Source organism: Xyrauchen texanus, chromosome 12, assembly GCF_025860055.1.
Source record: "Xyrauchen texanus isolate HMW12.3.18 chromosome 12, RBS_HiC_50CHRs, whole genome shotgun sequence".
In the NCBI taxonomy this organism is placed as follows: Eukaryota; Metazoa; Chordata; class Actinopteri; order Cypriniformes; family Catostomidae; genus Xyrauchen; species Xyrauchen texanus.
Genome location: NC_068287.1, coordinates 31,893,980 through 31,918,127, shown reverse-complemented (window position 1 = coordinate 31,918,127; position 24,148 = coordinate 31,893,980). Strand labels below are relative to the sequence as shown.

The 24,148-nt window shown below is 41.9% G+C and overlaps 1 protein-coding gene across 1 annotated transcript in view; it reads left to right on the top strand.

The window, feature by feature from the left end:
• Positions 1-24,148, top strand: part of LOC127652984 (glutamate receptor ionotropic, NMDA 2A-like) — a 254,281-nt gene that overhangs the window by 212,781 nt on the left and 17,352 nt on the right. The window contains exons 6-10 of the mRNA XM_052139450.1: positions 7,256-7,427; positions 8,310-8,463; positions 9,600-9,725; positions 10,834-11,063; positions 19,234-19,394. Coding sequence (XP_051995410.1) covers positions 7,256-7,427; positions 8,310-8,463; positions 9,600-9,725; positions 10,834-11,063; positions 19,234-19,394 — 843 coding nt within the window. The remainder of the gene's footprint in view (positions 1-7,255; positions 7,428-8,309; positions 8,464-9,599; positions 9,726-10,833; positions 11,064-19,233; positions 19,395-24,148) is intronic.

The window sequence follows — 24,148 nt, the reverse complement described above, 5'->3', positions numbered from 1 at the left end:
TTTGACTATCCCTGGGTCAGTATAAAGGGTTCTTCTAATGAAAAATATGTGCATTGTTGCCTCATTTACTAGTCTCTGGAAGAGGTAACACCCTAGGAGAAATCTGAGTAAGTAATTTAAGAAGATTTTATGAGAATGCAAAGACTCCTACTCCAGTCAGCCCCTCCTGCCTCTGTCTAAGGGCATAACCCTCTCCCCCAGTCCAAATGAAATAATCATCTTGATTGCCCTGTAAATAGAATTGTCTTTCTTCTAGAAGGGGAAACAAGAGCCCATCTGCAATAAAATCAGCACAGATTGGCGGTGGCCTTTACGAGGCATTAGAAATCTCCAGACTGCAATTTTCACTAAAGGTTTGGCACTCCCTTGATGGCTCCCGAGAGGCTTTCAAGAGAAAGCCCTGCTATTCATTGTATTTAAGAAATTTCTTGAGAACTGGCACTGAAAGGCTCAATCGTTCATGCCTCCGAATGCTATGCGTACTGTACTGTACTATAATCCCAGCTTGTGGCTGGTCTGTAAGCAGGCTAAAACATCTAGGTTACTGTTGTAACCTCCGCTCCCTGATGGAGGGAAAGAGACGTTGTGTCAAATGAAGTGACACTAGGGGACTGTCTTGAAGTCCTTGGTTACCTCTGAACTTAAGAAAATGCCAAATAGTAATTTGGCAGTCAGAATTTGCATGTCCATCCCCCGGACATATGGGTATAAAGGGAGGGAATCATGCAGCTGAGCCAAGAATAAGGTTTGGCCATTGCAGTGGCTCAGTTCAGTGTCGTGGCAGGGAGGACACAATGTCTCATTCCCTCCATAAGGGAACGGAGGTTACAACAGTAATCTAGACGTTCCCCGTCTGTCGCTCACTTCGACGATGTGTCAAATGAAGTGACACTAGGGGTCCCTATTCAGTCACGCCATGCACTGATGTATGTGAGCTGCTGACGCAGGTGCGGGCAGGCAGTTGCGTGCCAAAGCAAAGTACCCTTCCCCAACATCCCATAAAAATCTTCATAAACTTTTTAGGTTCCCGGCATCCTGGAGGGAGGGGGGGGGGGACAAAGCAATGTGCCAAGCATGGGAGCAGGCCGCACTTTTTTTCTCTCTATGTTTCTCGCATAGAGTTAAAGCGGCTGGGCCATTTTAATGCTATCACACACATGGGGAAAAGTGTTCTTTTTCAACCCCTAGTCTTTCAGGGGGAAAAGACCTCACAGAGACCACCACCTGCCCAGGCTGGGGGAGGTAAAGTGTGGCAAAATGCATCACATGGGTTTTCAGGTCACATATGGAAATGGCGCGGTGGTAGATCCTACCTGCTGCGAGGGAGGAGTTGCTACAAACACGGCGACTGGGGGGCAGTGGGGAATACCCATGGGAGACGTGGGCACGCTTGTAGGGGGACCGTATCGTGGAAAATACACACAGGGATTAGACCACAAAGGCCCATCCTGTGGAGCACCTATTCCAGTACAGAGTAATTTTAGTACCTGTAGTGGGTCTGGTTGGGGAATTCCACTGCTGAATTCGCAGACCAGAGGGCTAGGGAGGAAGAACATCAAGGGAGTGCGAGTTTAGTGGACTCTCCTGGGCAAAAAGAGCGCACGTTATCACCTCAGTGGAGGAGAACACCCAGTCAGATGTTCCGCATTCCCGAGTTCTACGTGCTCGGACCTGAGAGAACACGAGACGAGACCGACCCAACCCTGAGATTGTAAAATCTCGTGAAGGTATTGGGTGTTACCCAGCCTGCTGCTCTGCAAATGTCTGCTAGAGAGGTGACATTTGCCAGTGCCCACGAGGATGCCACACTTCTTGTCGAGTGTGCTCGAACCCGCAAGGGGGCTGCTCAGAACAGCTAAAGCTCTCCGTGCGGTCCACATAGGTATGCAAAGCACGCACTGGACACAGCAATGAAAAGGCTGTGTCTGCCTCCTCCCGGGGCAGCTTCGCTTGCAGGTTCACTATCTGGTCCCTGAAGGGGGTCGTAGGAACCTTGGGCACGTAGCCCGGTCTCGCTGTTAGGACTACATGGGTGTCTGCCAGAACTCCAGGCAAGTGTCGCTGACAGAGAACGCTTGCAGGTCCCCAACCCTCTTGATGGAAGTGAGCGTGATCAGGAGGGCCGTCTTCAAGGACAGGGCTCTGAGCTCGACTGATTCTAGTGGCTTGAAGGGGGGTCTCTGAAGGCCTGAAAGGACCCCATTAGAGGAACAGTCATGGCCTGGGAGGGTTCGGCCTCTGGGCGCCTCTAAGGAACCCGATGATCAGATTGTGCTTCCCTAGGGACTTATCGTCCCCTGCGTCGTGGTGAGCAGATATGGCGGCTACATAAACCTTCAAGGTGGACCTTCAACCTCCAGCCTCTCCTGCAGGAATGTGAGCACTGACCTGACTGTGCATCTCTGCGGGTCTTCGGATTGGGAAGAACATCAATTAGCGAACAAGCGCCACTTCAGGGTGTAAATTTGCCTGATAGATGGAGCTCTGGCTTGGTTGATCATGTCTACGACAGCTGGTGGTAGGCCTCATAGATATTCCATATCCCATCCAGGTGCCAGACGTGGAGGTTCTAGAGGTTTGGGTGCGGATGCCAGAGGGTGCCTTGTCCCTGAGAAAGAAGGTCCTTCCTTATGAGAATTCGCCAGGGAAGTGCTGTCACGAGTAGCATGAGGTCTGAGAACCAAGTCCGTGTGGGCCAATAGGGGGCCACCAAAGTGACTTTTTCCTCGTCCTCCCTGAACTTGCACAGCACCCGTGCAAGAAATGCATACTTGCGCAGCCCCTGGGGCCAGCTGTGTGCCAGTGCATCTATCTCGAGGGGAGCCTTCACTAAGGAGTACCAGAGTGGGCAGAGGGAGGTCTCTTGGGAAGCAAACATGTCTACCTGTGCTTTGCCGAATCACTCCCAAATCAGCTGGACCACCTGGGTTGGAGCCTCCACTCTCCGCTGAGAGTGCCCTGTCGCGACAGCGCGTCCGCTGCCATGTTTAGGTTGCCCAGGATATGAGTGGCTGCTGGCTACAAAGTTGGAGATGGCGGGCGAGTTGCGACATGTGGCGAGAGTGCATGCCGCCATGTCGATTTATGTACGCTATCGTGTTGGTGCTGTCTGAGTGAATCAAGACGTGCTTGCCCTGCAGGGCAAGAATTTACTGCAACTCTAGTTAGTTGATGTGCCAACCCAGCCGGGGGCCCATCCAGGAGCCGTGTTTGTGTGCCTGTTGCACATGGTGCCCCAACCCTGAGCGGCGCAGCTGCTGCTGAGGATGTCATATGCCCCAGGAACATCCGGAACCGCCACAATGGAACCGCTGTTCATAAAATGTTTGAAGATGTTTTTAGCCGTTTTTTTCTTTCACAAATTGCTTGCTGGTTTAAGATTTTAACAGTGCAAAATTTTAACAAAAGTTACATTAAATCTTCACTCCAGTCAAAATCATGCTGCTCCTCACTCTGCTTCCACTCTGTTTTCACTCACATACTCTGATACAGATAAATCCTTAGATGCGCTTGGACATATCATAAGAGATGTATCCTGGGGTAAAAGGGTGTTTTGGGTTTACAACATCCAACACCCTTGCCCAGGTGACCCTGCAAAGGTTGATCAGAACACAGCTTGTGTCCCAGCAGCATTGGTCCACAGGTCCCCCCTCTTTATTCAGAGCAATCTGGCTCTTCTCTTTGTGGTTCCCCTAATGTCTAGTTGTGAGTAGCCTGCAAAGCTTCAACTTCCCACTCAAATGGGTTCACAGCGAGCCCTCCATCCCTGCCTCTGACACTGCTCCACCACCTCCTGGTACTTTGCACGCTTCCTCTCATTCGCCTCCGCATTGCGGTCTTCAGTTTGATGATGAACCCTTGATTTGATGTCTCTGAAAGTAAGACCATGTCAGGTTGTAAAGATGTTGAGGCAGTGTTAACAGGGAACTTCAGCTGCCTGCCCAGGTAGAGTTGCTGCAGTGGTGAGTAGGCCAGCTGATATTGTGGGCTGTTGCTGTATCTGCTTTCTAGCTTTTACAAAGTTGATGGTCTTCTTAGAAGGGTGGACAAGCATTCTGTTGGCTAAGGCAATGGATACAAAAACTTGATTGTGGGGCCAGTGGTAGTTACTATCCCCCAGGTGTTTAGGGCAAATGTTTAGGGTATGTTCTAATGTTCCTCTCCCTGAGCAGAGATGGCATGTTGGCATTTAACTCTTGCTCCAAATATGAAAGTTTGCTGTACATGGCAGGACGTCTTAATCTGCTTGTACAAAGTAGTTGATACTGCGTGGGTCTGCTGGAAAAATGTCTGCCATGGTTAATCTCTGCTGAAGCATGCCATCCCACCTTGTCCATGCCCTCTGCTGTTGCCTTCCTACCATCCTGCCAATACGGGTTCCCTCCACACTTGCTTGCACCTCCTCCAGGACTAAATAGCATCTGTCCTTGCCCTGAACCTTATTGTATCAACGCTTGGGGCAGCAGTCTAGCCCTGCTTGTCCACTTACCACAGAGCCCACTATTTCCCTGTGCTTAAGGCATGAATCTGCCAGCTCCAACATGTTGTTAGTCATCCATTTCCTGCCTGTCTGCACCTGAGATTTTCAGGTTCTGGACTGCAGTGCCGCTCTTGTGCATATAGCCATAAACTCATTGCATATACTGTATTTAAGCTGCAGTTTGTTTCTTCTCCTGTACAATGTGGTGCTGCACAGTCTGTGTGGGAGACCCAGCTGGAGGAATCTGCTATTCTTTCTCTCTAAGGCAGACATGGGCAATTTACGGCCTGCGGGCCAAATTAGGCCCTCCACATGGTTTAATGTGGCCCGTGTTTTTTTATCCTTTGGATATTTCAGTTAACTTGCATTGGGCCTAACACGTCTCCAAAAGCATTTAACATGCTCAGGGTTGCCAGATAAGAGTTAACACCTAACACCCCCAATTTAAGATTTATACTTGTGCAAACTGGATATAGTCTGCCTAATGTTTTACTTATTTTGTGCAATCTGGCAACCATGCACTTGAGTATGCTTTTTGTATCTCTCGCTTTCCCCTTTGAACAAATTTAGCGATCTGTAGTGCAGTACTCAAGGAAAAGTGTTATACGGCTACTCCGTATCCATTCTTGATGCTGCTTGTGAGGTTTGGCGCTACTTTGCAGGTAAACCTTCTCAGTGATTAAATTAAATATAAAAGTACATCTCGGCATCATTGACATGTGAGCAAAAGCAAGCCAGAGACGAATATGTTTATGTATTTCTTATTTGTGCAATTTAGAAATGTTGAAGTCCCTTCGCACCTGTATGTTAATCTAACTCTTGCTGTAATCATTTATTATAGTCATGCAGCCTGTGTTATTCAGTTGTGTGCCGAAAGTCAAACCATCGAAGACCCCCCCATCATGAACCTTTTAGCATGTAAACGGGTCATGTAAACATGTATCTAAATGTTTTAGAACAAAATAAGTAAACACCCGCTTTGCGACAAACATTGAAAATTCTATACATTTCTATTTTTTTTATTTTTTATAAAACTATATTGTTAAATTAAATAATAAATTAACAGGGAAGTAGAGATGGTAAAATACATTTATAAGCTCAGTCTTTATTCAGTTTTATAATGCCTGATAGAAAAGTATCTACCTTTGTAGAGCTATACAATATTATAGGCAATTGCAGAATAGTCTCACTAGTCACAGATACACTTCAGAAAATTGGGTACACAACTATTTCTGGGCTTAAAAGATACAAAAACCAATACAATGTTGCCACCTATGCAATACTTAAAGCCCAATGTGGCCACTTTAACAAAATAGTTGCCCACCCCTGCTCTAATGTCTCAACTGTAGATAAAGGTACCTCATATCCCATGTTGGGTGTTCCAGACCTTTTATCTGCCATGTAAGCCTGACTTGTCATCCTTAGTTAGCAACCCTCAAGCTCCTTTGTGGTATCTCAGATTGCCTCTGTTTCTCAGAGACTGCTATCAAAAATCTTGCAAAGGCTTTTGACAGGTTTCTTTGAGGTGTTTGATATTTACGCATTGTTCAAGTAGAAGAGGAACTTGCCCTCCACTCTCTCCTAAAGCTCATCTTCGCTCAGTTGATGAGGCTTTCCAAGCCTTGGAGGATCCATCTGCAGCCTGGTACTGATGTTGTAGCTGTGAGATCATCTATAAATGCTGTGATTAGTGAATTTTGAACTCCAGACCTGACAAGTAGGCCTCTGCACTTTACATCAGATGCCTTGCCAATATGTTCATGGCAAGGGTGAAGAGTACGACTGAGATTCTACAGCCTGTTATGATTTCTTTCTCCATCCTTTTCCAGCTCGATGCCACTGTAACGGAAGTCACTCTTACCCTGAAATTGCTGTTATAATCCATTATTAGGTCTTTGATTTTCATGGGGAGATGATATCAGTCCAGTGCAGTCTCCACCAGCTTGTCTATTGATCCATATGTGTTGGCAAGGACCAACAACAGAACTGCCAGATCTCCCTTCCCCTCATGTGCCTCTCTGTTAAGCTGTGTGACTACTCCATTGTGCTCTAGACAGCCCGGCACTCCTGAGATACCACCTTTCTGAACAGATGTATCGATGTATGTGTTCTTAAGAAGAAATTCGTTTAACTGGTGAGCCAGGATGATGAAGAAAATCTTGTCTATATTGGGTGGGCAAACGGGAAAATTAAAGAAATTCTGAAAGTGTATACATTTTAATTTCAATATATAGTTGTTAATCAATATTTATTTATTTATTATCATTTAAAATTATATATTCAGATTTATACCTATAAATTCAGAATTTATGTGATTATTTCCTGTTTTGCCACCAATATATATATATATATATATATATATATATATATATATATATACACATACATACATACTGCATATACATACCTTATATGGCGATGGTTTGGACATTTGGACATTATGCTAATTACTAACTGCAGACACTCCCTTATTGAGAATAATCTGGATTTATCAGCATCAGAGCGAGGATAAGAACAAATTTGTGCATACGCGCTTATTGTAAATCCAGAGGACATTTTTAGTGAGAACCTTTATTTGCACATAAGAACACTTGTATGCAGTTATTGGTTAATGAGACCCAATGTTCTTAATGTATTGCTTGGAAAATAATGCAACACATCCCATATCTCTCCCAATACATGAATCCAGAAAAGATATGATATGGGTCATGACATCATGATTTAGATATTTTGCTTTATGTTGAGCTTATGTTGCTATTGTGCTCTATTCAACAGCAATACCACCGTGGGAGGAGGAACATACATTAAAAAGTGCTGCAAAGGCTTCTGCATCGATATCCTAAAGAAGATTGCACGGAATGTGAAGTTTACCTATGATCTTTATCTAGTGACCAATGGGAAGCATGGGAAGAAGATCAACAATGTGTGGAATGGCATGGTGGGAGAGGTGAGATAATTTCATATGGATGATGTGGTTTGCTGAATACAGCTTTTCTATTTACAGGGCAAAACAAAGATCAGATTGAATAAAGTTTTGTTCACAGATTTAGAGGCTTCTTCAAAATGGAGCTATGCAAAGCTTTGTTCACAGAAGCAGAGGCTTCTTCAAAATTGAGCTATGCATCTCTCTCTCTCTACTGAAAGTAATTTTGTAACAGTCAACGCCTGATAGCAATCGTATGTGAAATTGGGAAAAGAGAGGAAGCTGTTTGTTTAATTTGGATTCAGAGGGAGTGAAATAGTGTAACTCAAATTTCAGTCAGCTGCAAAATTCCTGCTGGAAAGAATAGCTTAAACCAGAATAAGATGGTTTGCTGTACGTTGCTGGGCTCCCACCCTAGTAAGACTGGTCTGTTTGCTAGTTTTAGAATGGGTTTCTACTTGTCAGCAGGTTAGGCTGAAACATCAGCTAGACCATCTTAAACAAGCTTTGACAAGAAAACCATCTTAGGCTGGTTTTGGGTGGCTTTTTTTCATTAGGGATTTCGTAAGATGGTTTGCAGGTTTAACCTGGTTTAGCTGGTCTCCCAGCCTAGCCAAGTTGGTCTTCAGATGGTTTATCCACTGGTTTAACTGCCTAAGTACCTAAAACCAACAAACCAAACAAGCTAAGACCAGTTAAACCATCTGAACACCCACTTGACCAGGCTAGGAGACCAGCTAGACCAGCTTGATGGCACATACCTCAGTTTTCTTTTTTTTTTTTCAGCAGGGATAAGAGTACATACATCTATTTGAATCTGAATATCCCAGGGTGGGTGCAGGTGTTCTGTGTTTAAAGTTCATAGCTATTGTCTCAAACTCTATGTCATCTTGTCTGCTGCCACAGGTGTTGAACAAAAAAGCAGTCATGGCTGTGGGCTCCCTGACAATCAATGAGGAGCGCTCAGAGGTCATTGATTTCTCTGTCCCTTTTGTGGAAACAGGGATTAGTGTGATGGTATCCCGTAGCAACGGAACCGTATCTCCATCAGCGTTTTTAGGTAACTACCTGCAGGGCACAGGAGACATTTCAGGACAATTTTAAGGGGCGTGTCTTATTTTCATCTGTCAAATTATTGTGTACTTTTGTACCATTTTATCTATTACGCCAAAGATTAAAAAGGCCTATAGATTTAATTAATATGACGTCACACAATAGGCACTTATTGAGCAGCACTGTGGTTCTAATGATCTATTAAAGGGATAGTTTACAGAAAAATGAAAATTCTGTCATCATTTAGACACCCTGTATTATTTTATTTCCTCTGTGGAATATTTTAGGCATAATGTTAGCTGAGGCTAGCATTCTGCCTAACATCTCTTTTTCTGTTCCATAGAAGAAAGAAAGGAATATGGGTGTGGAATAACATGAAGGTGTATGATCCCTTTAAACATTACATAATGTAATAAGTAATTAAAGTGATATAGTGAAGAAATAGGTTCTTTTTGGGGGATTCTTTTCATATCCACTGACAAAGGTCTTGTATTTGGCACGGTTATGGTTAGGATGAGTTGTTTTTGGCTGTTGGTTTCATTCGATAAATTGCTGCTGCAACAGTAAAGAGAAAATAAACAGATTTTTTTTATATGTTTATCTAAAATTCTGTTTACCTCTTGCTTACTGTGAGTGTTAATAGCACAACATTGAGCATCAGTCAAGCTCAATCTATAATGAACCTAATTTACAAGGAAGAAGGGGTGTTTGAACTGAAAAGAATGACAGTGATTTTAATTCTGAGTGTGGAAATGGATTGCGGGGTTGTTAGTCAATACAGTATGATGCAAGTTTTTGCACTGAAATACCACCAACAAATGTGCCACAACTGGGTTCTACTGAAGTAACTTAACTTTGATAGGCTGCTTTTAGATAAATGGCACCCCATGTGCTCCTTTTATGCTTGATGGCACTAGATCAGCAACCCATTATTTAATTAGCATAATGCCAATAATTACAACTTCTGGGAAACATCCCAAAATGGACACTTGCCAGTTTCCCATTTACTTCCCACAGTAAAGCTCTTTAATCTATTCAGCTTATCTATAGTCACATATTACTGGGCAAACATAGTGCCTGGATGATATTCGCTGACTGTGTCTTTTTTTTCCCCAATCTCTGCCTATCTCTTGCCCTCTGCAGAGCCCTTCAGTGCATCTGTGTGGGTGATGATGTTTGTGATGCTGCTGCTGGTCACTGCAATGGCTGTCTTCATGTTTGAGTACATCAGCCCCTTAGGCTTCAACAGAAACCTAGCTCAGGGCAAAGGTATGTAACTACCACTCTCAGCTACTCCCCCCTCTGTTCATCCTTCGCTCCCCCTGCAATGCAGTCAGGATTTCAGTCTCCGCCAAACTCGTAAAACCTTAACCTGCTCTGATAGAGCCAGTGCTCAAAGTAGGCAATTCTGCGCTATTCTATTCACAATAACGGGAATTTTTCATACGGGCAGATCTCATAAACTGCCAGTATTTTATCTGTCTATGCTTGAAAAGACAGTCTGCCCTGCCCCTATTGGTGTATTGTATCTTATTCTTGGTAAGAATATATGAGGGGGCCATCTGACTGACCACCAATCACTTGATTTTAAGTGATGTTTAGAGGCAGGCAATAGATTGTGCATCAAAAGTGATAGTTCTGCAAACATAAGCAGTATACAGTATATATATATATATATATATATATATATATATATATATATATATATATATATATGTGTGTGTGTGTGTATGCAAACAAGGGAGTTCCAGCACACCACTTTGAGCACCGGATAGAGCCACTCACAATCTGCACCAGAAACCCATCTTCTTTTGTAGAATACAATGGGCTTAACGTATACTTCATTTCAATGTGTTTGGAGTGGTTTCTGGTCCCATGTTAACTCATTAAAGTTAAGTCAATTTTAATTTGTTTCAAGTAGATCATATCTAATTTATGTTGTCTCCTTTGGAGTGCTTCTGTTACTTGACACTGAAAGCATTTCTTAGTGTTAGAAGACTCATTTAAAGCTTGTATTTATTTTTTTAAAGGAAAGCAAATCAAAGAAATCTAAAGATACATTTAATTGACATTGGCATGTCTAGTTCTACACCTACCTTTAAAGGAACGCTTTCCAGTTCCATTTCTGTGCATTCATCCAAATGTAATTACACTTTTGCATGTAGTCAAACTCACATCAAAACAAAAGGTTAATGAAATAGACAAGAAAATAAAAATTAAGCATACCAACGCTGAGTAGTAGGGTGCTGTATCATTATTCTGTGCAAATTCTCTAATAGCTGTGCAGAGACAAGATCATATTATTTTCAAAATGAAAGCCCAGAAAAATTATTTAGTGCAAATGAGGGATGATAATAAAAACTTGTGTGTTCCACAGATCCCCATGGACCATCCTTCACAATGGGGAAAGCAGTTTGGCTGTTGTGGGGTTTGGTATTCAACAACTCTGTGCCAGTGCAAAACCCCAAAGGCACCACCAGTAAATTCATAGTGTCCATCTGGGCCTTCTTTGCTGTCATCTTCCTGGCCAGTTACACTGCTAACCTGGCCGCCTTCATGATCCAAGAGGAATTTGTTGACCAAGTGACAGGTCTGAGCGACAAAAAGGTAAAACTTTACAAATGCTTTGTCACATTAAACAACACCCTCTTGAAAATAAGCAGATTGGTACATTATATTTTCATGGTTCTCCAATGTACTTCAAAGAATACCACAATATTTCCATTGTACATATCCATAGAAACAAAGAGCTTTTTCCAGCATGTGGATGCTTTGGCACTAGTAAGAGATGCAGTTATTAGAATGAAGAGAACTATGAAACGAGTGATTCTTTTATTTAAAAACATCAAAATAATTTTCAGTATCTTTAACATTAGAGTAATGTGAACAAAAAGAGAAAGTCAGTTTGGTTTTAGTTACCATCGCATTGATTTTGTGAGTAATAACTCAAAATGTTACTTGCTGTAATATTGATATTTGCTTGAAACTGTAACATGAGCATTTGTTTTAAATATGCAGTTTATATAAATATACACAGCGGATATCTGTATGGTAATATTCAGTCCAATATTTATCAAAATACTGTGATAAAATGCAGAAGTTTTAGTCTCTCAGTTGTTGATTTCTTTATTAATTTCAGAAATATGTGTCCACCATTAAGATCCATAACACTCTTTTCCAATTATCTGTTGTCCAATGTCTGTGTTTCTTTGCCCACTCTAACCTTTTCTTTTTGTTTTTCTGTTTCAAAAGTGTATTTTATATTTTTATATTTGCAATTCTTCCCATAAGGCCTGTACCCCTGAGTCTTCTTCTTTAATGTTGTACATGAAACTGGTTTTGAGCAGGTAGAATTCAATAAAGCTGTCAGCTGAGGACATGTGAGGCATCTATTATCAGGCTTTGATGTACTTGTTTACAGTAGTTGTACATCTTTCCTTCCACATCTCTTTCTGTCCTTGTTAGAGCCAGTGTATGAAATCTTCAAGCCTTGTATAGCATTCATTCCTCAAAACAATGATTGACTGATGAGAACTGTTACTTTTTTTGCCATTTTTTTTTTTACCTAATATCGACCTTAAGACTTTTCTAGTACCAAATAGCAATTTAGCATGATTACTCAAGGATAAGGTGTTGGAGTGATGGTTGCTGGAAATATTGCCTGTCTAGATTTGATCAAAATTAACTTTTTTCAAGTAGTGATGATGCTGTTTTTTACATCAGTAATGTCCTGACAATACTTTGTAATCAGTTCAATGCCACTTTGGTGAATTAAAGTACCAATTTCCTTCCAAAACAGTAAAAAATTTACATTATTCCAAACTTTTGGCTGCCAGTGTATGTTTGGAAAACAAATCTTTGTAGTATTAATCCTAAGAAGTACCAAAAGTACCATGATAATGCCATATATTTGACATGGTGGCATGGTAAAACCATGTTTTGCTTGTTACCAGAGTTAGATAAAATTATCTGAGATTATATCAAACAAGTAGGCTAGAATGTTGTACACTGCAGCTACGCCATAGACACTGTAATATTCATGTTTTAAAGTTCTAAGAAGAGAGTTTTGTCTGAAATGTAATGGCAAGACAGTACATTTCTAATGAAACCACCACTGATGGGAGCTCAGTGGTTTCGATCCTATAATAACCTAGCAAAGTACTCTGACCTTTTTGTAACGTTGCAGTGTCTGTTTGGCTATTTACTGCTGTCTACAGAGATCAGCAGAGTGTTTATTTTACAGTCTTAGAGTTATGTTGGATGCTGAATATGTTTGTCATGAGGCTTATATCCAAGCCAAACCAGTGCTCCTTCTTTATATGATAACAAAGACTTCACAACAGGTTAGTATTTATTTCAGGCCACAGAATGCAAACTGTAACCCAACCCTAAACCCTAACCCTAAAGGCTAAATTACCATACGGCCCAGATTTTCTCGACATGTGGACAGTCTTCATCTCTGCGCATCGTCGGTGCTTGCGCCTGTCATTGACTATACTAAAAGAGTATCACAAAGCAGTTGCAGTGTGCATGCATCAAACACATCCTTATGCAGAACAACAAACTATACCTCAGCCTTAACAAATCAGGTAGCGTTTTTCTCATTCATTTTCATGAGACTTATTTTGCCATTCTGCGTTTTGGAAATCCACCACCCGCTGTATTTTCTGCTGACATGTTTCATAAATCATGTAGAAAGCAACTTGTTGACTTCAGGCTGTCGACTACCTTAGTAACGTCTCGGGTTACATGTGTAACCCTTGTTCCCTGAATAAAGCGGAACGAGATGCTGCAATTTGCTAAGCGCTTTTGGGAACAATCCTGCATTGTGACCAGCTGTGAATATGTGTGTAACACGTCAGTGAACATTGACCGGAATTTATAGCCTCGGCTGATGAGATCATTAGATGCACCTGTGGCCAGGCTATAAATAGACGCGTCACCAGCGTGTCGTCAGATATCTTTTTCTGAAGAGCAGTTCTGGGACGTCCAAGTACGGCAAAGAAGCGCAGCATCTCGTTCCGCTTTTTTCAGGGGTTACACATGTAACCAGAGACGTTCCCTTTACAAAAAGCTTCAGCGCGGCGCTATCATTAAGAGGCAAGACCCTTGTTGGCGAACTCTGGCCAAGACTCTCGGGAGCAGAGAAACCGGGGAAAAACACATACAGACACATTCAGGGCCATGTATGCGCCATCACGTCCAGACCCAGGGGGGGCTGGGTGACTCAGGGAGAAGTAGAGGAGACATTGCGCTGTTCATAGAGGCAAAGAGGTCCTCTTCTACCCTGTAAAATCTCACCCAGATTTGTTCCACTACCTGGGGTATTTTCTGTCTGGACAGTAAATCTGCTCCCGCATAGGGGCATCCAGGGATATAAACTGCCCTGAGTGACAGGGGCTTGCCCTGGGCCCCTAGGAGAATCCGAAGTGCCAGAAATTTAGCTGACGTGAAAGTGGACCTCCTTGATGGTTTATGTAAGAGACTGCCGCTGTATTGCCCACCCGCACAAAGACATGGTAGCCTCTGGAGGAAGTATTTTCGGGCCATAAATACCGCCATCAACTCAAGACAGTTATTGTGACAACCGAGCTGACGACCCTCCCATCCCCTTGAGCTGGACGACCACTTAAGACCGCTACCCAGCCTGTCAGGGAGGCGTCTGTCGTTAGCAGCCAAAAGGTAAGAAACCGGGGTCTACACCACATAGCAAGGGAACGAATCAAGCAGCGCATAACCCTTATTAGCCCTAGGGGACTGGCCCTTTGATGAAATCCCCTGGCTTTTAGCTACAGCTGAAATGGTCTCATATGAAGCAGGCCCAAAGGGATCACCGTGGACGCAGATGCCATGAGACCTAGTATTTGTTGATCCTGGTGAACAGTGCAACCTTGACCTAGCCTGAGTTTGCTCAGGGTGTTCTGAATGGACGTGATATGAGCGGGAGCCACTGTGCCCGCATTGTGATCGAATTCCATATAACCCCCAGATAGGTGATTCCCCAGGTGGGAGAGAGAACGCTCTTTGACATTGAGTCTCAGACCCGGAGAAACCAGATGAGCTAAGACAATATCCCTGTGCTGAACTGCCAGTTCTTGGAGCTGCGCTAAGATCAGCCAGTCGTCTATGTAATTCAGAATGCGGATGCCCCGGAGTCAGGAAGGAGCCAGCGCTGCATCCATGCATTTCGTGAATGTGCAGGGTGATAGGGCTAGGCCGAATGGAAGAACCCAATACTGGAAGGCTTCGTCCCCGAAAGCGAACCTCGGGAACTTCCTGTGCTGTGGCAGAATTCCAATATGGAAATATGTGTCCATGAGATCGATCGTGATCATCCAATCATAATGTTGTATCTGAGACACGACCGTCTTGACAATTAGCATCTTGAACTTGAACACCCTGACCGAGCGGTTCAAGCCTCAAAGATCTAAAATCAGAAGCAACACCCCCTTCTTGGGGACCAGGAAGTATCTGCTGTAATAGCCTGACTCCTTCTCTGGAAGGGGAACACGCTCATGGCCCCTTTGACCAAGAGATTTTGCAGCTCTTTCCACAGTAGACGTTTCTGCTCCGGTTTCACTGTAGTGGGAACCACGTCATTGAAACGCGGAGGGCGGCGAGCAAATTGAATTATGTAGCCTCTTTCTTATGTGTTCAGAACCCACATAGAAATGCCTGGCAGAAGTTTCCACACTGCCAGATTCTCTGAGATGGGTTTCAATTTTGACACTTCCTGTTGAGGGGATGTCGAGTGTTCTGCGTCCTGGATAAAGGCAGGAAGCAACGGTACACCCAACTCTTTGTTGGAAGCCTCTGTCACCCAAAACACCAAAGGCGGCAGGAGTGAAGAGGTTTCGTGAGGGTATCGGGAGGGCTGAAGTGGATGGTACATGCACCTCGTCCCTGAGAGGACCACCCCCAAAAGGCTGGGTACAAGACCGTCAGGGTTTCTTTCTTTTAGAAATCACGACCCTGAAGTCCTGCTTCGGGGGCTGCTGAGGGCGACGAGCCTGTCCCCAGTCTTTACGAGGGGGAGCACGACTCGCCACGCTCTGCCTAGTAGAGTCGGGCGGGACTGGGACGCCGACGGCCCCACCCCCCTGAGTGCGGCGAGGAAAAAACTGCCTGAAGGCTTCCTCGTGGCTTTTCACCTCCTGGAATCTGGAGATAACCGTATTCATGGCGTCTCCGAAGAGACCGGAAGGCGAAACCAGGGCATCGAGTGGGAAAACTCTTTCCTTATCCTTGATGCCCGAAAGGTTAAGCCATAAATGCCTCTCCGTGCTGACTAAAGTGGACATAGACCAACCAATGGCACGGGCTGTCTGCTTGGTCGCACGGAGAGATAAATCTGTGGCCCGACGAAGTTCAGAAAAGGCTTCTTCGTCGAGCGTGGCACCCGCACTCAGGTCTTTCAGTAGGTCAGCCTGGTACGCCTGTAAAATGGCCATGGTGTGCAGCGTAGCACCAGCCTGACCTGCCGCTTGATAAGCCCTCCCCACTAGCATGGAGGTAGTCCTGCATGGCTTAGTGGGGAGAGTGGGTTTCTTAAGTGATGATGCTGAACCCGGTGAGAGATAGCCCGCAAGCGTCTCTTCGACCGGCTACATCATTGAATACCCCCGTGTCTCAGCACCCACGATAGTCGAGTATAAAGACGTCGAGGGTATGTGAACACTGGAAGTATATGGGTTCCTCCATGAGTGAGAAAGCTCGTCATAGAGGTCATCAAAGAAAGGAAGGGACTAATATAGCATTCCCATTTTTTTTTTTTTATTATTATATTATTTGATTTTTTTTGGCCAACAGACAGAAATCTGTCTTATAGTTTGGAGCGTTTGGGGGGGTCTCTTGTTCGCGTGGCCAGTCTAGCTGTAGTCTGGCCACAGCCTGAGTAACCACCTTGAGTAGTTTCTCAGCCGCTTTATTATTATGCGTGAAATGTACAGAGGTTCAGTGCCCCCTCATGAAACAAAGAGGCGCAGAGGCGCGCTTCAGATTATGAGAAGGATCAGCTGGATCTGGGGAGAGAGCGAGCGATAGGGACGGACCCGTCTCTCGCTCCTCAGCCAAATATATGCGAACGAAGCGAAGTGAGCGTGAAGCATTTCGCCCGAAAGTAGGTCACAATACGCTCACTCGCCCTGCCCCAATGTGAAAGCAGCATGCTCTTCCCCCAAACAAACAAAACAAAATTGATGCGTGTCCCTGACAGTCATAGAACGTTGACAGGGAAACACGCATCGTTTGCTTTGCTACTCTGACATTTTTCCACTTTCTAATATATATATATATATATATATATATATATATATATATATATATATATATATATATACACATACAGTATATACACTCACCTAAAGGATTATTAGGAACACCATACTAATACTGTGTTTGACCCCCTTTCGCCTTAAGAACTGCCTTAATTCTATGTGGCATTGATTCAACAAGGTGCTGAAAGCATTCTTTAGAAATGTTGGCCCATATTGATAGGATAGCATCTTGCAGCTGATTGAGATTTGTGGGATGCACATCCAGGGCACGAAGCTCCCGTTCCACCACATCCCAAAGATGCTCTATTGGGTTGAGATCTGGTGACTGTGGGGGCCATTTTAGTACAGTGAACTCATTGTCATGTTCAAGAAACCAATTTGAAATGATTCGAGCTTTGTGACATGGTGCATTATCCTGCTGGAAGTAGCCATCAGAGGATGGGTACATGGTGGCCATAAAGGGATGGACATTGTCAGAAACAATGCTCAGGTAGGCCGTGGCATTTAAACGATGCCCAAAAACATCCAGTATGAGGCATTTTCGCCCACAGGACTGCCTCATACTGGATGTTTTTCCCTTTTCACACCATTCTTTGTAAACTCTAGAAATGGTTGTGCGTGAAAATCCCAGTAACTGAGCAGATTGTGAAATACTCAGACCGGCCCGTCTGGCACCAACAACCATGCCACGCTCAAAATTGCTTAAATCACCTTTCTTTCCCATTCTGACATTCAGTTTGGAGTTCAGGAGATTGTCTTGACCAGGACCACACCCCTAAATGCATTGAAGCAACTGCCATGTGATTGGTTGATTAGATAATTGCATTAATGAGAAATTGAAGAGGTGTTCCTAAAAATCCTTTAGGTGAGTGTATATAGAAAGAGGGAAAGGAGAAAAGGTTCACTGCGCACTGCCTAACAAATTCTAAATCCTAGCAGAGGAAAGAATGTTTCTGGCAGGCTTGTGAGACACACAGCACAGTTTGCTCTGAAGAAAACAGATCTGACGTCACACTGGTGACGCGTCTATTTATAGCCTGGCCACAGGTGCATCTAATGATCTCACCAGCCGAGGCTATAAATTCCAGTCAATGTTCATTAACGTGTTACACACATATTCACAGCTGGTCAGAATGAAGGATTGTTCCCAAAAGCGCTTAGCAAAGCGCAGCATTATAGTGAAGCTTTTTGTAAAGGGAACAGCATAGTCGAGTAATCGACTAGTCTACAGTGTGCAAGCCCTAGTATATGGATATTTGTATGGATGTGTTTTCCCGATTCAAATAAAAAAAACGACATTTTTTAAATACACAAATGTACATTCATGAACTATGTAACATAGGTATGTGACTTGGCTGCTCTAAAATGTGTGGAATGAAGAAAAGAGAACAAAGTAGAAGAAAGGAAGAGAAGCCAGGGATAGAGAAAAATAGAGAACAGCAAAAGTAATAAGCTCCTGAGCCTGCACTCATGATGCACAGTGCCAGCCACACATAATGACCAAACAGTGAATAAACAAACGGTAGAGGCATTCAAGCACAGTAAACTAACAATATGTTCTGCCTCTCTGCAAAGTGCTTCTTCTCAATGGCGCAGGTCATAACTGAGCACTTTGGCACCATGAATGAGCGTAGAATGGAGTGTAATGGAAAAGTGAAAGGTGTTGAGTTTTGCATGGCTGGGATAGTTTTGTGATCTTGGGTCATACCTTTACCCTGGCCCCTATCAAGCACATCTTAAACTTTGGCTGCTTGCATGCATGGACTAGATGTATCTAAAGTATGTTGTGAACTGGTGAGAAAAAGCTGGAAGATCTTATGGGGTTTGGTGTACAATGGATTCACAGATGATTGTGAGTACCCAATATTGTAAAACATATTGAGTTTAAAAATACAAACTTAAAAATATAGGTTCTTTCAAAATTCTTTGTAACATTAATGTGGTGGCTGTATTAATGGATGACCCGCCTTACAGACAAAAGAGCCAATACATATTTGATAGAGTCAGTTTACTTGAGTACACACATGTGACTTAGCTAGACTAGCTTGAAAACTAGCGTTTTTTGCATGATCTAAACTAAAGAAGCACAACTAATGATAACTTTTTTGACAAATTGTATTACTGATTTGAAATATGTTATTTAATCGTAATGTTTGACCAACGGTTTTGGAGATTTCGGTCTTTTATCATTCAAGTAGACAGGAGCTGTACTTGTATCCTTAGAAAATACCTGCATGGAGGTTTTACGAACATGGTGGCCGAGTGACCTGACTTGACTTAAATGGACTTTGGTTAGATTCAGCAAAGTATTTTCCTCTTTATATTAGGTTCTTGAGTTAAAGGTGAAGAATAAAGTTATTTGTAAAACTTTCTCCTAAGGTATCAGTTTGTAAAAACCATATTGGTTCTTATTGGAATCGGTATCTGTTAGTGATAAAAGTCCAAGTTCAGTGTTATTTTGTGTTCTTGATGATTGTTTATTTTGTGTTTTAACTGTGTAGTTCCAGAGTCCATACTCCTACTCCCCACCTTTCCGCTTTGGAACGGTTCCCAACGGAAGCACAGAAAGGAACATCAGAAAGAACTACCCAGACATGCACCAGTACATGGTGAAGTACCATCAGACCGGGGTGAATGACGCGCTAGTCAGTCTGAAGACTGGGTATGTATTACAAATACTCTGAAATGCTATCAGTGTCACGGTTTGGTAACTGTGTTCCCTTTATCAGCTCTGAGGTCCAGTCTCACCCTGAGAGCCATTATGAACTCCTCCCCAATCCTGGGCACAGTGCTGTTATGTTAAACCCTGGATAAATAAAATTATAATTTCACCTTAAAAGATTGTTTTACAACGCTATGTTTGTGCAAGTTCTGTTCAGTGAAAGTGATAAAAATCAGTGATGATCAATTTTCATCCCTAGTTCTTTTTCTGAGTTTTACTGTTTATTGAGACAATTCAGCTTAATGCAATACATGTAATACAAGCAATGATGCCTTCTGAGCATTATTAGGCTCTGTGAAAGAGAAGTGCAATACATCATCAGCAGGGAATATTAAATAGTTTTCATTATAACTACACTGTGCACAATTATTAGGCAAGTGAGTATTCTGATCTTATTATTTCCTTGCACATTTACCAACTCCAAATCATATAAACTTGAATGCTTATTGAATTCAATAATTTTCATGTGATATGTATTTGTGTAATGAGGGAGGGTATGGCGAACGTAACTAACGTCTTATATCAAGGTGTACATAATTATTAGGCAGCTTCATTACCTCAGGTAAAATGGGCCAAAAAAGAGGTTTAACTGACACTGAAATGTAAAAAATTGTAAAATGCCTTTCAGACAGATGCAACACTCTTGAAATAGCTAAACTATTGAGGTGTGACCACCGGACAATCAACCGTTTTGTTGTGCATAGTCAACTGGGGTGCAAAAAACACATGGAGAAGAAAAGGTGCAAATTAACTGCAAAAGACTTGAGAAGAATTAAACATGAATCTACCAGGAACACATTATCCTCCAGTGCTACCATATTCCAGAACTGCAACCTACCTGGAGTGTCCAGAAGTACAAGGTGTCAAGTGCTCAGAGACATGGCCAAGGTCAAGAAGGCTGAAACATGACCACTACTGAATATATTCACAAGCTGAAGCATCAAGGTTGGTAAAAGAAATACCTGAAGACAGATTTTTCAAAGTTTTTATGGACAGATGAAATGAGAGTGACTCTTGAAGGACCAGATGGATGGGCCCATGGCTGGATCAATAATAGACTCATGGCACCACTTCGAGTCAGGCACCAGCAAGGTGGAGGAGGGGTACTGGTATGGGCTGCTATCATTAAGGATAATTGGAACTTTTCTGGACAAAAAAAAGAAATCAACTCCCAAACATACTGCCAGTTTCTGGAATGTACTTTCTTCAAGCAGTGTTACAGGAAGAAGTCCTCCGCATTCAAAAAGGTAATGATCTTTATGCAGGACAAGGCTCCATCACATACATCCAAGTACTCCACTACTTGGCTAGCCAGCAAAGGCCTCAAAGATGCCCAAATAATGACTTGACCCCCTTCCTTAACTGACTTAAATCCTACTGAGAACTTACTGAGAAAATAATTGCCTAATCATTTTGCACACTTATATATTCCCCTGAGAAAGACAAAACAAATTTTTCCATTTGTTAAACATTCAGGTTTAAGGTTCAATAACATTTTGGATTGACTGAAAGCATTGTATTTGTTCAACAATAAAATTAATCCTGAGGAATGCAATTTGCCTAATAATTGTGCACGCAGTGTAGAGTTGGGGTACTTGAGTTCAGACTCGGACTCGAGTCCAAGCCATGAGTCCAATTTATAACGGACTTGGTCTTGTCACGGACTTGGATGCATTTTTACTTGGACATGACTCGGACTCGAGCCTTTGGGACTCTGGAATCCATGGCATTTGATTTCTGATGCAATGAACAAAATAAATAAATACATATAATGAAACAGAAATAAATGGACACACTGTCTGCAAGTAGTTGTAGCATCCCCTGATGTCGTAGACGTAGTCAGAGTTTGTTTCACCGTGTTGAGCAAACACACCTGCAGAGCAGCACAATCAGTCAACCAATATGCTTGAATGTTACTATGAAAACTGCTTTATAACATCGATTACCGAGGTGGCTGGCATGACAAACACATAAAGACAGGTATGTAGCCAATGAACTAGAAACTACAAGGCAGTTTTGCGTGGCATCGGATGGGATCTGACAACTGGTCAAATTGCATGCAGCGTTTGTGCAGCGAAGACGGTGTTCACATCACAGTTTCATTGTGGTTAAGAACTTCATTAAGTCAAGTCACAACATCATGTCTCTGACAGTTTACTAAAACAACATATACAAATAAAAATTCAGGAAAGTATTAAGGATATTGGGCTATTAAGTCTTTTCAGGTGTAATGTATCCACACATCTGTATCTGTAGTTTCTTGTGGTCCATGCAGTGTGGTCAACTTGGTCCTCCAAACTGGTCCTTGATGAATTAACTGTAACTTTTTAAATAGTTGGGCAAAAAAAAAGTTATTGTTATAGCAGACTGTAACTCTAAACAGATAAACAGCACCTGCTTATTGTTTTTCAATTTTAAAAGCATTGACTAGCTGCTTAAAATATATTATTCTACAGTTTTTCCACAATAAAATGCACAATGAAATATGAAGTTATTTTGGGCAAGGAAATGTTTTGTCTATAATTGAATTATCAGACGTCCCGGTTTATTACACAGGATAGTCCCGGTTTTTGGTAGGGTTACTGATTTTTTTTTCTTCTTAAATATCCTCATTGTGCTAATCGCTATTGTCTCTGGTATCGTTTGCAGAGAACAAAATCCATTTAGTTGCGTCCTTTGCTGATTTGACGATACATTCACTCTAGTCTTCAGCTAATCAGCAGAAATGTGTCTGGTTACCATGGCAATGACGTCGATAGACGAGTCAAAATTATTTTTTGTGATAATTAGTATTATGCCACAAATACTGTTGATTGACCTTAACTTGTGTTGAACCCCGAACATTCCTTTAATGTTGAGATGTGGGGATTGTATTTTGAATTCTAGGTTCCAATGTTGTGAATTTTGTTAAAATGTGTACCTGACCTGACAAGTCTACCCATAATTACAATCAATCAACGTTGGATTGTCACAACTCACGTCATATATCTGCATGTTTATTTGTTGTTTAATTTGTTTTTAAACCTCTTAGCAGCCTCTATATCATCTTCCTGTTCTCTGTGCAATGAGTCCGAATAACTACCGTAACGACTCTAGAAAATGGGCAAATTAATATTCATACATATGTAATTCTTACACATTTTTAAAAACAAACTGGCATTAATTTCAATTACATCAAGCCTGAAAGTTTAAATTCATGAATTCTTTGAATTGCCAACAACTCGTCCTCCATAGGCCATTCTGTCATGCTTCAAGGGCTGAGAAAGCACTTATTAATTAGAGGAGCATTGTATATGTGATTGCCTGCATACTGCAAAAAAGATCGGCCCTAAATCTACGCAAGATTGACTGAATATCGGCCGATGTTTGATCAGTGGCTGATCAATCGGGACATCTCTAGTTGGGATTAACTCAAACGTGCAGAAGTTGCTGGAAAACCAAAGAACGTACAGCATTTTTCAGAAAAGTGTTCAGCTTCACTGCTCAGGACAATGCAGGGACTCTTGAACAATTATTACACAAACAGTCATTAATCATAGAGAATGTAACACACCGTATTAAAGAGTTTGCTCTCGTACCAGTAGCTCTAAGAGATCAATGGTCGGTGAACAGTTTTACATAATAATACATAGGATTTCAGTATGTTTTTCACCAAACCTTATTGTTTTCCTTCAGAACAAGGCATGAGCATAATTTTTAAACTTCTGAATTATATGTTTGCATCCTTTTGAAGCTTGAAAAAGTGGTCACCTTAAACTGCCATTGTGTGAAATCACTGAGCAATTTTTTTTTTTCTCACAATTTCTCCCTTTGTGTTAAGAAAAAGAAAGAAAATCATATGGAGTTATAACTACACAGGAGTGAGTCAACAATGACTGAATTTTCATTGTTGGGTGAACTAATCCTTTTAGAACCAAGGGAATCTAAACTTTTGAACCGGATAATTTTTTTTAATTCAGTTACCATTTTGTCTTGTGGAATATATGAAAGTATCTGTTGTCAAATAGCTTCTTCAAGGTTGTACTAAATACATTTTTATAATACCTTTATGATTTTTTTAAACAATACCACATGGACACATCAGAGTTTTAGGTGCACAAGCAGTGTGTAGAACTGACCCACGTTTTCCACAAATTAGCAATCATGTCCATGTTAAATGGCCCTAATATTAGCAGTGAGCTTTTCCAGTGTTTTTGGATGTTGCATTTGCAGTCAAGAAGTGAGATGTAGCTTTTTAGCGAGGGCTAATTATTACTGTGTTGACTCTTTATTTTCCAAACCAGTTGGCTGATAGAGACAAAAAGAAATATTAGTATATATTATTTCTTTAGATAGGATCATTTTAGATCAAACTAATTTAAATTGGACAGAAAATGAAAATGAAGTAGAAATAATAATAACTCTGGATTTAATGACTATCACCGCTTTCATTTTTTTAGTCTATGTTTGTGTGTAGGGGAAAAGAAACAATTAACTGAAATGTCAACAGAATGCAATAAGTGTGTTGAAGGACAGTTATGTCTTCATACACAAAGCATATGCTTTCATTACTTTGAGGTTTGTTCAGCAGGATACTAATCATAAAATATAGAGGTGTTTTTGTTACATTTATATTGACAGTTGTGTTTTCTTAGTTGTGAAAATTAAAATAAGCTTAAAATATTGATGTTGAGTTTACAGTTACAATTTGAACA